At 39.4% G+C, this 14,346-nt stretch overlaps 1 protein-coding gene across 1 annotated transcript; it reads right to left on the bottom strand.

Moving 5' to 3' along the window:
* Window positions 1–853: 853 nt before the first annotated feature.
* On the bottom strand, window positions 854–9,632 carry cops2 (COP9 signalosome subunit 2). Its single transcript, XM_088992378.1, has 13 exons — window positions 9,485–9,632; window positions 8,970–9,083; window positions 8,805–8,882; window positions 8,596–8,721; window positions 7,183–7,272; window positions 7,014–7,091; window positions 4,807–4,981; window positions 4,554–4,732; window positions 4,354–4,406; window positions 2,721–2,818; window positions 2,564–2,646; window positions 1,915–1,973; window positions 854–1,315 (listed from the first exon to the last, which is right to left on the bottom strand). The coding sequence occupies exons 1-13, from the start codon at window positions 9,536–9,538 to the stop codon at window positions 1,171–1,173; spliced, it is 1,332 nt and encodes a 443-aa protein (XP_088848504.1). The 5' UTR covers window positions 9,539–9,632; the 3' UTR covers window positions 854–1,170.
* Window positions 9,633–14,346: the final 4,714 nt, after the last annotated feature.

Raw genomic sequence — 14,346 nt, forward strand, 5'->3', positions numbered from 1 at the left:
CACTTTGGTGCAGGTTGAAAGGCTGCCATTTGAGATCAACAGTGATTGAGGAATGGCATAGCCTTTTTTTCCAATATGCTTGATATTAATTTCAAGGTCCATGTACTAGGAAATTATCTGTCCCCATTCCTAAAACAAGTTAGTATGAAACAATACTGGAACAGCTTTGCACACCAGCGCATTGTAATAATGATACAACTTGCCATTCTCAGTCGTTGAACTATGTCTCTGATATTGGACTGTCGTACAATTGAGAACAAAGACTATACCAGCACATTAATTTAAAATCTTTATGGCATTGGATTGGATTTGCCATTATTAGTCTCACAGTGGAGAAATTTACATGTATTTGATGTTCATTATGTCCATCTTATATGGCAAGTAGCATTGCACTTGTTTTGCATTTTTTCACCAGCAAGGCACTCAAAGCCCTTCATGCAGATTTGTTATTCACTTCCCGATGATGCAAGAATTGGAGAAATTGCATATTCAGTATTCAAAGACACCTGCGCATGGTCACAAGAGCTGTGGATCGAACCCAGAACTTTTGGGCTATGAGATGGCCACTTTTGAATGAGTGATAACGCCCATCTTCAAATCTATGTGGTCTCTATTTTCCTTATGGGTAGGACAATTGCATGTAAAAAGACAAAACTGTGCAGTAGTTGACAACTGTGTGGTATTAGAACAACTTGCTGAATGTTAATATTTGCTAGTATCATACAAATATGCTACTCGCGAAGACAAAGAGCATCAAGTTCGTAGACCTTAAACTTGATCTCAACTAAATGCCCCAAGGATTTTCCATAGCTAGGTTTCTCTTATGATGAACATACTCCATTAACAAGTTCAATCTATTAAGTGCTGACATGTGTTTATTACCAAGAGGCAACAGTATACATTAAAATACTGTGTTTGTCTTCTCATACACATTTGTACAACAGATATATCTGCACATGGAAGGATCTGCCAATCTGGTATATGAAAAACAACAGCGTCAGTGATTTCCTCTTTTCAGGACAAAACAACACATTCTCGGGACTCTTCTTGAACATCGGTGGTGATTTTCAAAACGCGTGGCGTCTCGCTCATCTCCGAAGCACTGAAGCATACTTGCTGGATGTATTCAAACATTCCATTTTCCTTGTCTCTTGATTTTTTTTGTTGGCATCATGTGAGCTTGCTCACAATGGCCTGGTTGAGAGAGTTCAGCTGATTAGTCCATTTGTCTAAAGCTGTGTAGCGAGCCCCTCCCCTTTTCTGGTAGTCAAGTTCTAGTAGCTGGTTGACTTGGTCGATTCGCCCGTGGATTGTGCTGAGAACAACACAAGCATATGTTAAGGAATGGCTGGAGGCCGCAGAAAAACGCATTCATCAAGAAATCAGCATGAAAACTCTTTCAGTTTGGTATACGTTCGACAGCAAAAGGCAGAACACCGCCGTTCAAAATGGCAGGTGATTGTGAGATTATCAATGAGACTAAGATAAATCTTTTCAGAACTTTCTGTTTACAACACGACTCTTCTTGTTCACAACACGAGCATCTTTTTTTTCATTTCACCAAACAAATGGCATTTGAAGAGCCCACAGTGTAGAGTCTTCACATATCCACTGTTGCTGGAGACCAATGGGAATTAAATGTAAAAAATGTCTTTAGTACATAGAGCGTTTTGGAGGCATGGGTGTGGCATTTTACTGCTTCTACACTTTGCTTGTTTCAAACTACTGGTACACCACCTGGAGGAAAAATAAATTCATTCTCTATTTGTGCGTAAATGTGGATTATATTGAACGCAATTTCTATTCATATTGATCAGGTGTCAATCGTGATTTTTATTGTAAATTATTGGCCAGCCCTAGATGATGCAATGACACATTTATATGGTGCAGCAAGGAAAAATAGATGATGCATACTTATCCAAAATACACTGCACCAGCAGACTCTCCACGTCACAAACATCGATATTGAGCTCCTGAAAAACAAAGCAAAGAAGCTGTTGTTATTCTGCAGTTTACCAATGACATGGACATTACATTTGGTTTGAATTTAAGGTTGTGATATTTTCCCCCCATTCTACTGACAGCAGGTGACTCCACTGTAGCCCATATTATCACAGATGTACGTTTGCCATCATGACAGCAAACCGTGGTGACAACAGAAACAACACAACAAGGCACATGGAATAGAATACCTTCAATCAGAATGCGGTGTCTTCCAAATGTGGCCACAAATATATCATGTATCTAGTACCTTCCAATGCATGTACAGCATTAACATACAGATTGGATATAAACCAACAAAGTGAGCAGTCACCGTCAGGAAAACACACCATCTAGTGACTGGTATTAGACCACATTGTTTTATTCTTGTTTTTTCCACTTTAATGGTTGGCACCACCTAAAAAATATCGTATAGCTAAAAGACCCCCCAAAAAATGGGGACAATTGCACTAAACCATTATGCTGTTATTCCTAATATTAAATGAGAGAATGTTTTGATACAGAAACAAATACATCTTTAAGGATGGGTAAAACACAAAATGTCGTGATCCAAACATCTTACCTTCGAAATGAAAGGGATGTGTATTCTTGTATATGGTTTGATGAGTTTGATAAGTACTTGAGTTCTAATATTCCGCAGCAGCTCTGCAAAAATAAGTGAAAAAAAGACATTTTTAGTGTATGTGTACGTCCACAACCACCAGTCAGTCGCAACTCACCTTCTATGTGCTCTCTGATAAAGGGGTCGTCCATTATGTTACTGTGATTTGTTTTCAAGATTTTCTCAAATTCAGTGATGTCGTTATTCTGATAGGCGCTGCAGGGACAAAGGATCAATGTTATTACAACTACAAACACAAAATACATCTTCATAGCTGTCAATCTTGATCCAAAGCAGAACTTAATTTGGGAACATATGTTTCGGTAGATGAGCCAACGATACCAAAGATAGCTGTCGCGGTGTTACAAATCATTGAAATATCAGATATTTAAACAAAGAGCATAGCAAAAAATGTTGACTATGAAAAATTATTTGCCACCCCGCCCTTTCTTAGTGATATTTAGTATGCAATAGTTTTTTTTCCCCAAAACCTTCACGTTTTTAACATACACAAGCAAGAAATGAATCTGCATTAAAGTAAACTATATTGGATTCATGATACGAACATATTAATGACATTTATATCTTTTAGAGTTGTAAACTTAAAAATCTATTTGACTTCGAGTCATTTAGGTCTTTACAATGGTAATCTAATTGTAAGCAGATTCTTTACTCTTCTTTACTCTGGAAATCCAGATGTACACAGCCCAAAAAAATAACAAGAACGACGAAGGCGGAAGTAGTCGCCGAAACATGTCAGCTATTTGAACACCTGCACTGTCTGTAAGTAAAGAATCTGCTTAAAATTAGATATCAAGTAGACAGGATGAACTTAGTACAACAACCTTTACAATGGTAGCTTCACTAAATTCTACCAAAGAAGTGTGGTATAAACAGACGTCACATTATTTGCTTTATTGTTATGTATATGGTAGTTGCTCCGCGTGCAGCACTTTGTATGCAGCAATGGCTGTTTGAAAGTGCTCTATAAATACAGTTGAGATGAGTAAACCCTAAATCAGATTACAAGAAAAATACAAACAAATACGGGGCTCTTTCACTCTGACTTTTTATCTTTCAACAATGATATGTAAACATCTGTACTACTACATTTCAGCGCTGGACATATCTACACACCATATAAATGAACAGATAAATAAAAAATATATATACATAAGCCTACTAATATCAAACAGTCCCTTTCGCCCCCAAATGACAGCATTTCTGAATTGCAAATTGCATTCTGCCCTGCTGGCATATATTTTTTATCATTTGCATCCAGTCCTGTGAAAAACATCCATTTCTATAGTTAAAAAATACATGTATGGGATGTCTGAAATGACAACATACTGTTGTTGGAAAAAAAAAGTGGTGTTTTCCCTCACAGAACAGAAACATGAAAAAAAAAAATGTTGAGTAGTGTTGCGGTTCAGAGTCATTTAGTCTTGAAACTCTTCTTCATTAGTGTCTGCATGTCTATACCAAGCCTCACACAGCAGAATGCGCAAGATGGGGTTAGTGTCGATTCGTGGCATTTCCCTTTATTTATATTGGGATCAATGTGGGAACAGATTAAAATTAATTCACAAATCAAGACATCACAGTTCATGAGATATCACCAGATGACCTTTTCAGCAAATTCCAAACTGTTAATATAGTATGTGTGATGTTTCAAGAAATATGTGGACATACTGTATGTGAGTTGAAGAGATGAATAGCAAAGACTGACTCCAAATGCAAAACATTCTTACCTTACTAAATTTGTCATTGCTAATATCTCTGGATCGTTTTTGTATGGTTTGGCCTTTGAGAGGGAAATAAAAGGAAATGTTAGCATTCTAAAAACGGGATGTACAATTCTGCTTTCAAAACAAATAAAAAACAAACAAACAAGAAGAAACACCATTTATCAGATCAGATGCTAAAAGGTTTAGTAAGTGAAAGGTCACACCTCTTGCGAGTCAAAAGGATTGATTCCAGACTTCATTAGCATGTTGGCTAGCACTAGATACTTCAGACACGTCGTCCTTCTCGGGCTTCCTGACTCGTCATAGTTTTTAAAGGCCTCAAAAAAGTCAGTGTGAGCTTTTTCAAACTCCCCCTCTCTCAGATGCATTTTGCCGCCGCATTCTGTTCAGGACCAATTCAGCAGAAAGAATCCTTGTTAACACACAAAGATGCTGCTGAATACAATGACTGCTTACCTCGAATAACGCCCATTATAAGTGGATGAGGAATGGCAGATTTTATGTGGAGCGATTGTTCGTACAGCGCTTTCAATTTCTTGTTGTTTTTTTGGGCTGTGTACATCTGGATTTCCAGAGCATAGATTTCCAACAACTGCGTGCCTTTCTTGAGGTCATCCTCGCCATCGTCTGTCTGTGGCAAGCAAGAAAGGAAGAAGACAAGTAAGGCTGCATCCACACGAACTTGAGAAATATTCAAAACAAGAAAAATGTTACTCCAAACAAACAGAGGACAAAACAATCAGAATCAGAATCAGAATCATCTTTATTGCCAAGTATGTAGAACACACAAGGAATTTGTTTCCGGTAGAATACTGTATATGTTGCGATATTGTCACATTATCATCTTTGAAAACCGCTTGAATTCCTTTCAAAACGCAGTGTGGGCCACAAATAGCCACCACCACCACCAATCACGACAAAGTGGATCCTTCTTGTTTGTAACAAACACGCTATTCGATATTCATCCTCCATAGCATGTTGCAATGACTTAAACATATTTTACTTCAGTAAAGTGCATGTGTTAACTACTGTTAAGCTTATTTAACTGTTCAGTGAAAAAAATACATGCAATCTTTTTTAAAACTTTCTTTTCAAACATTGATATACGTTTTACATACATGTATGTGCAGTACATTTTAACTTCATAATTCCAAAAGCATAGTTTGTAAATGCCATGATAATATTATGCTGGAGAAGGTTCATGAATGGATGGACACTTGGAGGAAATAGGGCATGTTTTATTACCCAGGTTGTTATAGATTGGATTAAGTTTATTTAATTATTATCTGCTGGTAAAAGATGAGCTAATGCTATGGAAGATAGCATATAAATTTGTACTAAGTGACGAAGGCTTGCAACCATGGTGTAACTGATGCCAATATTAAAGGATAACCGACGTCTCCGGACAAGTTGTGTCCATAATTTGTAAAATGGCTTCAAATTACTTCTACTGAGCGTATTTTACAAAGATTCCATCGCATATAGCTCTATTTTACATTTTAAGACTCACACTAAATATTCCGGAAGTCTTGTTTTTGAATTGGTGACGAGACCGTACGTGACGTCACTGAAGGAACGCCCCTGACCGAAAAAAAAAAGGACACATTGTCCTTCCATCACGTGAATGCATTTTGTTGTGCTTGTTTGGTCTGAAAACGTCATGTTGCACCAAAAAGAGCCAGAAGAGGGGGACCAAGCTCCATATAAGGAATTTATCAGCCTGTGGAAACGGGCTGATTAATTCTTCAGAGGGAGTTTGGTCGCCATTTTCTGCCTCTTTTCTGGGACGCTACATTGCAGTCCAGATGCCTCAAAATGACACGGAAGGACTTCTTTAATCAATTGCAAACATGTATGCTTTCCTCTTCAGAACTATCTGAATTCATAACTGGATGTGTAACAAGAAAGCATATTCTCCTAATCTGAAGCCATTGTTTTGATTCTCCAGCAATGCAAGACGTTTTGGCGTGACGTCATGAACTGGGGGCGGGACTTTCTGAAAATGCCCAATTCGCAGCTCAATTTTTTGCAGATTTTGGACACTTTAAGTCATTTTTATTGGTGTTTTGCATTTGACTAAAAATATCATACTGCATGTTTTGGGTATTTTAGATGCTATAAAACGTTTTTCTGATGTCAGTTAAGAAACAAAAAAGTCGGTTGTCCTTTAAGTCATTGGTGGCCATGACAACAAAAATATAATTTATTTGGTCTTGATGTTTTGTAAAGGTGTTTACCCTTTCTATGTGAACCTTCATATTGATGTTTTTCTTAAAATCCTGCTCAATACATTATTTGGAATATTTTGTCATGGATCACTTCCAGTTCCGTGCTTCGATGTGCGAGAGAAATCGCTAAGAAGTGAGAGACAGAACGAGAGAAATTGCGAGAGAAATTGCCAGAGAACGAGAACGATAAAGGATATGTCATTAAAGTTTGTCTACTTTCTGTTTACAAGGTGCACACGCTACGTTATTAATTTGCTTATTTACTGTATGTCTTGTCGAACATATTGTAGTAATGTCGCTTGTGGTTTTAAAAAAATATTTTAGTTTTCACGGTGTTCTATAATAAACGTTTTGGACATCAGTACAAGGCATCATCCTTGACCGGGGTAGATACACATATCATAAATGGCTCCTGGGTGCTGAATGTTTGGTTACCTGACAAGACTGATGCAATTGTCTAAGGATCTTCTGCAGCTTTCCATATTCTTCTCTCTCCAGGTACAATTTCCCCAGCTATAGTGACAAAACAACACATTAAAGTTTGTTTATTGTGGTACTAATGTAAGGCATTATAATGTTGAGATGCAGAATAACCTTTAGGTACCTTTGTGTTGGTTTTAAACCAAAGTCTGTCGTTTTTTGCATCTTTTAAAGCTTCGAGAGTAGTTTCATAAAATTCTTGTAGTAAATCCATCTGGGAATACAGGAAACACACTTAAGAATATAACAGAAAAACATCAACAGTGAAATTTTAATTGCCTCCGTGAACGCCCATCCTCCCCCCATTTGTAACTCAAACCTTCTATCTCCACTGAAACTAATCTGTGATAGGCTGTGGGGGAAAAACCAATACATTGTAAATGGGTCTTTTCAACAAGATAAATACCGCTCTACAAAAAAATTACTGAATAAAACCATACAGGAATGGATATAAATAAATAGAACAAAAATAATTAAGTAGTTTTTGAGGCTTTACTTTAATGGGACTGGTGCTTCTGCTATCGGTGTGGACACATTGGCCCACAGGGCAGTATATCAAGCATGGCATGAAGATATATGATGACACAACATTTTATTATTATTTGTGTTTAATTCTAAAATCAATCACCGTTCTCTCCAAGAATATTTACATTGCATTTGATCAAAATTAAAAACTACATTTGAATGTGCTTACAATACCATCATTTTTTTTCCCCCAAGATGGCACCCGAGTAGGCAGCCGTCAGCAAGTGTTTGCTCACCACGCTTGCTTTTTGTTGTTTTTGTGTTGTCTTTTGTCACCTTGTGTTGTTGTGTGCGTCGTGTGGACCGGATGTGGATTGTTTTTCAGCATTTTTCGCCACGACATTCATCAAGGAGGAGACTGTGCTGAGTGGTTGCGCCTTCTCGGCATCACAAATATGCCAGCACTGTTTGCGATTGGGAGGAATGTCTGTGCCATTTGACTGTCGTGGCTGGACAGCTCAGGGGAAATTGTACTTTCTTGCGCCTGTCACGGGCAGCAATTTTCACAACCCCGCTTTCTTTGTCTCTGATCTATTGTTGAAAAGGAGGCTTCGATGCTCTCCTCTTTCATCTAGAACTGCTTCAAGTAACAAAGTGTTTGTCTTGTACTCAATCATCAAAGAATACATGGGGAAAGTCGTTAAGATTGCACAACTGTCTGGTGTGTTTATTATTTTGCTTTATGTTGACCATTATGTGAAGTGCTTTGTTACAGCTGTAGCTGTTGTGAAAGCTCCCCCCCAACATGGCGCCCCCTGTGTGGCTGCCACGACAGCAGCTCCTGACGCTTTTTAAATCTCTTTCCATTCTACTACTTTTTTATTTATTTCATTTCTATTATGCGACCCCTGAAGGGAAAAGCCGAGAGGAAAAGAAGAAGATAGAATATTTTTATATCTATATCAAAATATCAGAATCACAGCTATAGACATAATGATCATTTACAGTAGGTCACTTATATTTCAAGCCATTAACTGTCAGATAAACATGTTTCCTTAGTCATGAATTGTACCTGTTTGGAGGTTGAGATGTAGTCCAGGATGGAGTTGATGGACTTTTCTGAGTAGTTCCTTGTGACTGCACTTCTTATGTACGTCAATAATTGTTTGTATCTATTCATCATCTCTGGGAAATTAGTCTGCAAAAATACAAATCACAACAATTATTCAAAGCAGCCCAGGCAATATCAACTGTATGTTATGGGTCAGTGATCTTATTTACCAGCTTAAAGTTTATTTTAATCATTTGTTTCAGTGCCTTGAATCCCCATTCACCTTTCTCGCCTTCTAATTCCAAAACCTAAGGTTGAAAACACGTCAGCAAAGAGCATGAATAAAATAACGTGTGTGAAAATACTAGACAAAATTGAGTTGAGGAGCACTCCACCTTCTGGAAACTGCTGAGTGCTGCTTTGGGATCATCCTCCTTCAATGCTTTGGAGTTGTAGTACTGGTTCTCCAGGTCAACATTTGGCTCTGAATTGCTGTCTTCCGAGTATTCCTGGATGTTAGCACATGTGCACTATGAAAAACTCCAACAGTTACAATTGCCAGCATAGCGTTATCGTAACACAAGTTGAGGGGAGGAAAGCACAACATGATCTCTGCTTTTGGTATTTTAATTTTGCTACAAGCGTCTGCTAAAGTTAGCCCACGTCTTTGCCCATTCGCCGCTGTAATGCAGAGATTTTGTGCGAGTGTCTACAGAATGCATGCAAGTTTGACGAAACTACCCTGCAGCGTTCGTCAACTCTATAGCACTAAGTGTGTGTGCCCAACAAGTCATCGATATTCGCCCAACAAGCTAACTACGAGGCTAACGCTAGCTAGCCCGCACTATCGCTGATGTCCCCTTCTGCCAAAGATAAAATGCAGGGCTTGGGTCATTTTAGATGGAAATACCAGGTCGTAGTCTTCTTCGTCGTCACACATGAAATCGTCCTCCATATCAGACATTGCGATAGTCCTTCTTATCCTTGTTTAGAGACGAATAGTTGGCCGGCCTGTGCTGTGTTTTGCGGCGATGGGGAGGAGATGGTGTGTCAGGATGGCAAAGAGGCGGCACAACCCATCTCCCATCGCTAGATGTCGGTATAGGATCACCGCTCCATCATGCTCTCTCAGTGTCTTGCTGGCGTGTGTAATCATAGATATCGACGAGAAGGCTCGAGGCAGGGTCGACAGAATGGTCAATGGTCGGCCATTTTAGGACAGAGGTCTCTTCTGGTGCGCGTGTCATCGGACTTAATTGTTGACGGATTTACAAAACAGGTTATTGTATTATAAACCCAATCAACGTGGATAAAATTCAGGATGGATATTTATTGAAGAAAAAACTGAATTTTCAATCAAGATTATCAATTATCATTGTTTTTCCTGCTATACAAACTTTTATCACTTAAACTTTTGCCCAAAGTGCATTTTTTAGTGGATGTGGTTGTGTTTATTTGCTTAAGTAGCCGCGTTGAGCTAAATCCAGCTAAATTGACTGGCAGTTTTACACTAGGGATAGAGGCAAAAATGACTATTTACTAATCTGTTTATCCTCACATGAGTTGTGGGTGTGCTGGAGCCTATCCCAATTCTGCACAAAAGAAGGCCACATTCGAACCCTGCACCCCTGCACTGTCAGTCTGGCATGCCAGTCAGTCAATTTGATTTCATATCATCACTTAAATTGAAAATCCAACCTCCTTGTGTGGAGTTTGCATGTTCTCACTGAGCCTGCGTGGGATTTCCCCGGACCACTTCGCTTTCCTCCCACATTCCAAAAAACATGCATGCCAGGTCAACGGACCACTCTAAATTATTTCTAAGTGTGAGTGTTTCTGTGTCTATCTGTGTCCCTTGCGATTGTGGGACAACCAGTTCAGGGTATCCCCCGCCAACTGCCTGAAGACAGCCGGGATAGGCCCTGATACCTCTGAAAAGAGTTTCAGATAATGGATGGATAGAAGTTTAACATAATTTATGTTTGATTTTTGGCTTTTTTAGACTAGCTTTATATTGACAGAAATACCACCTCAAACGATAATCTCATACCTGATTTTTCTGCCACCTATGGCGGCTCCAATGAATGTGTCCTCTAAACGAGAACCTGAGGAATCTTCGCAATTAAGAACACTCAATATATAAAACACACATTCTGTCACACAGGAACCACAATAATAATAATAATAATAATAATAACAATAATAAATGTCATTTATAAGCACCTTTCAAAACTCCAAAGGACACTTTACAGTCACAAACATGGCTTTGAGATATTGCAAGATTATCTCTCATTTGAGTATTTAGAACTAAATGAATATTTAATAATCATGGAGATTGGCACACTGAAAAATTATCCAAACAGTGTATATCATTGGTTTATTGGAAAAAAAAACAGGGTGAGTGAAAAATACAAGCGAATCATGCAATGAAGTGATTTGGTCCATATTTACAATATGCAATCACAAATTATAAACACTGGTGTGAGAGAGAAGACTGTATCCACAGATCAATCATTTGACGTACTAACGGAAACGTTTTCAAAATGTCCAAAGAAATGTAGTTTTTATGGAAGTGAGTGTATATTGACATTGGATGACTGTCTACCACTCTCACATTAAAACCACAATATGTCTTCACACGCTGCAAACATGCTCCATTATGTCCACGCCCTTTTGTTGCAAGTATGAGATGAGTCACTGGAGCAATAGTACGTGCTTGGGGTCTGTAAACACATTTTTAATTAACGTACTAGATCAACATGAAGACCTAATGAATGAGCAGCTTGTCGTCATCATAATCAACAAGAGTAAAACATTGGCCAATAGGTTCAGAACTGAATCAAAAAATGCTTTTGAATCTCAGAAAAGCTGGTTCAAACAAAACATCATAACAATAATAATAACAGAAAGGCGCACCGACAAAGTACCAACAGAAATTGCTGGTCACGGGGAGTCACAGAAAACAATGCATGCATGAACAAATATCACTTCCAAAAGGCAAGGTACACAGAGAATCCACAAATGGAATGTTCAATGCCACAAAACCAAACATCATGCACAATGATAAATTAATGACATCAGGAGGTCAAGAGGACAACATTAGAAGCACTACAGTGAGCAAAGCTGAACAAGAGCTTGACAGACTGGCTTGACTCAATTGGGAAATGTGGAACAGGTGCGCCTGCTGGAGGGCAACGCCCTTCACTCCGGCTGGAGCCGAAACACAAGCAAGACAGTAAGAACATGACATCACATATCTGAAAATTAATCTTATCACCGCAAATTAATCTGTCAACACAATAACAAACTAGAAAGAGAATGAATTTCCCACAATGGAAAAGATAATGTCATAATCGCTTTACAAGCAAAGCATGATACCATTGAGTCAAAAACTTGCTACGTCAAATTCAGAAGAGAGGTGAGAAAAGTGCTCATGTACATGTTCTATAGAAGTACAAGAATGAGTGTAAAAAAAGATAAACAAGTATTGACTGTATTCGTATATTATTAAAGGCAACTGTTTGAGGAAGAATATGCTTCTTGTCATAAAAATGTTCAAGAGGACAAAATACTGCAGTGGTGCCTTGAAATAAATGGCCCTGATTGGGATAAGCAAGAAAGTCCCAATTGATGAGATAATGGGATGGCAATCTTCCATCAGTCACTTTCTTATTAGCTTATGTTTTAAATGTGATTGTCAGAAGTGGGATGAAAACACTGCCCCGCCCATGCCTTACTTCAATGCAACTTGCAAAAACAAGCATGATGGCATCCTTCAAATCGTTCACGTCTTTATCCTCGGGCGATTATATGTTTCTCATTAGCCCTGTCTGTTTTATTGCCATCGTGTGATATGTTCGTCACAAAGACAGGACTGATTCATGATCCAAACACAACAAACGTGCCCTCTTTACAATAGATTCCAAATTTGTAGTTGGTTCAATTAAATAAATAAAATGTTATTGTGCCTTTCTGTTCCTGAGGGGCACATACTAACAGTGGACAATGAGCCGTTCTTAAGCGGTCACAACAGCAGACGATCTGAAGGCAAAAGCAATTTCAGGTGTAACCATAGCCAGCAAACGATTTGCATGTCGCCTTAATGCTGGGTAACATCTGTGCAAATGGAGGTGCCCAAGTTCTTATTTAGTGAGCAATCGGAAAATCAGACCAACTGTGATGACTGTCACATAATTAATGGAGCACTTTAAATTGTCCTTCATTTGAATATGAGCATGGATGGTTATGGGTCTATGGATGGATGGAGGAGCAATCGGCGTTCAAGCCATAACGGGTAGTGTGTACTTTCTCCCAGTGTTGTGCAAGACTCCAACCAATCCTCCCACACTTTCACCATGTTCTGTTTTTTCTGTTTGCTCAGCTGTTATACACATGTGCCAAGTTAACTTTTTGATTTATTGGTCTGAGGTAAATCTGAAAATGCAACTCATGTTTGGCATTGTTTCTCAATGTGCGATATACAGTACATTTGCTGTGTGCTGAAAGGGTGAGAATAGTGTGCAATTGCGCATGCGTTCAGTTTAGATTGAACATTGATGAGCAGGGAAGAAAATGAATGATCGATTTAATACAGAAAGTATTGAGGACCTTGCTTTATTGTGGCTGCCAAAAGTAATGGATTCATGTATATTCACCACCTTAACGGACAACCGACGTCTCTGGACAAGTTGTGTCCATAATTTGTAAAATCACTTCAAATGACTTCTGAGGGTATTTTACAAAGATTCCACAGCATATAGCTATATTTTATGTTTTAAGAGTTGCACTGAATATTCCGGAAGTCTTGTTTTTGAGTTGGTGACGAGTCCTCACCCTACGTCACTGAAGGAACGCCCCTCACTGAGAAAGGACATACCTTGCATCACCTCAATGCATTTTGCGGTACTTTGTTTGGTCTGAAAACTTCGTGTTGATGGCGAAATTAGAAGGAAAACACATAAATAACTCTATGGTGAATCGTTGTGTGTTGCGCCAAGACTTCTACAGTGTATTTGATGTTCGCTAACAAAACGTCCCAGGAGACAATTTACACGGAGCTTTGTCGTCCTCTTCTGCCTTTTTTTGGGTACTGTGAGTACGAAAGTGTCACGGTTTGCGAGGTGGTGATGGCGGGTTCGGATCCCAAAAAGCAGGCAGGAGGGAGCAGGAGGTTGTTTGACAAATTGTATTAAAATAAAGGTCAGCAGTAACAAAATGTAAAACATCAAAATGATCTGAATGGAAAAAATAAAAAGTAGCAAAAGAAAACCAAGTGTAAAAGTCCGCCAAGGTTAAACAAACACGTACACAATGCATGCTGCAACCAAGCAGCAAACAAACAATGAATGAATCGGCACCGGATGGTCGTGCCGGGTGTTCTTTTAAATGTCAATGATTAAACGACCAACACCTGCGAGGCTGCAGGCAGGGCTGACGTCGCTACCCGCTGGTCGCCAATCTGATCAGGACGACCAGCACCTGTGAGGTGTAGGCGGGGGCGACAGCGCCCCCCGTTGGTCGTCAACCAGATCATGACAGTACCCCCCCTTCAAGGGGCTGCTTCCAGAAGTCCCAACAGTCTCCCAAAAGGTCCACTCGCCAGGGAACGGTCGGTGGAGAGGGCAACCGCTGCCTCTCCAGCATACGACGGGCGGCGGCCTGATGGGAACGGGACTCGGCCTGGGGTGGACGAAGACGCGGCACGGATCGTCGTGGGCGTGAGTGCGATCCCTCTCGCACGTTCACGCGACGGCGCATGGCTCTGCGTGGACG

Source organism: Hippocampus bargibanti, linkage group LG03 (genome assembly GCF_051943395.1).
Source record: "Hippocampus bargibanti isolate YZ-2025 linkage group LG03, ASM5194339v1, whole genome shotgun sequence".
Classification (NCBI taxonomy): Eukaryota; Metazoa; Chordata; class Actinopteri; order Syngnathiformes; family Syngnathidae; genus Hippocampus; species Hippocampus bargibanti.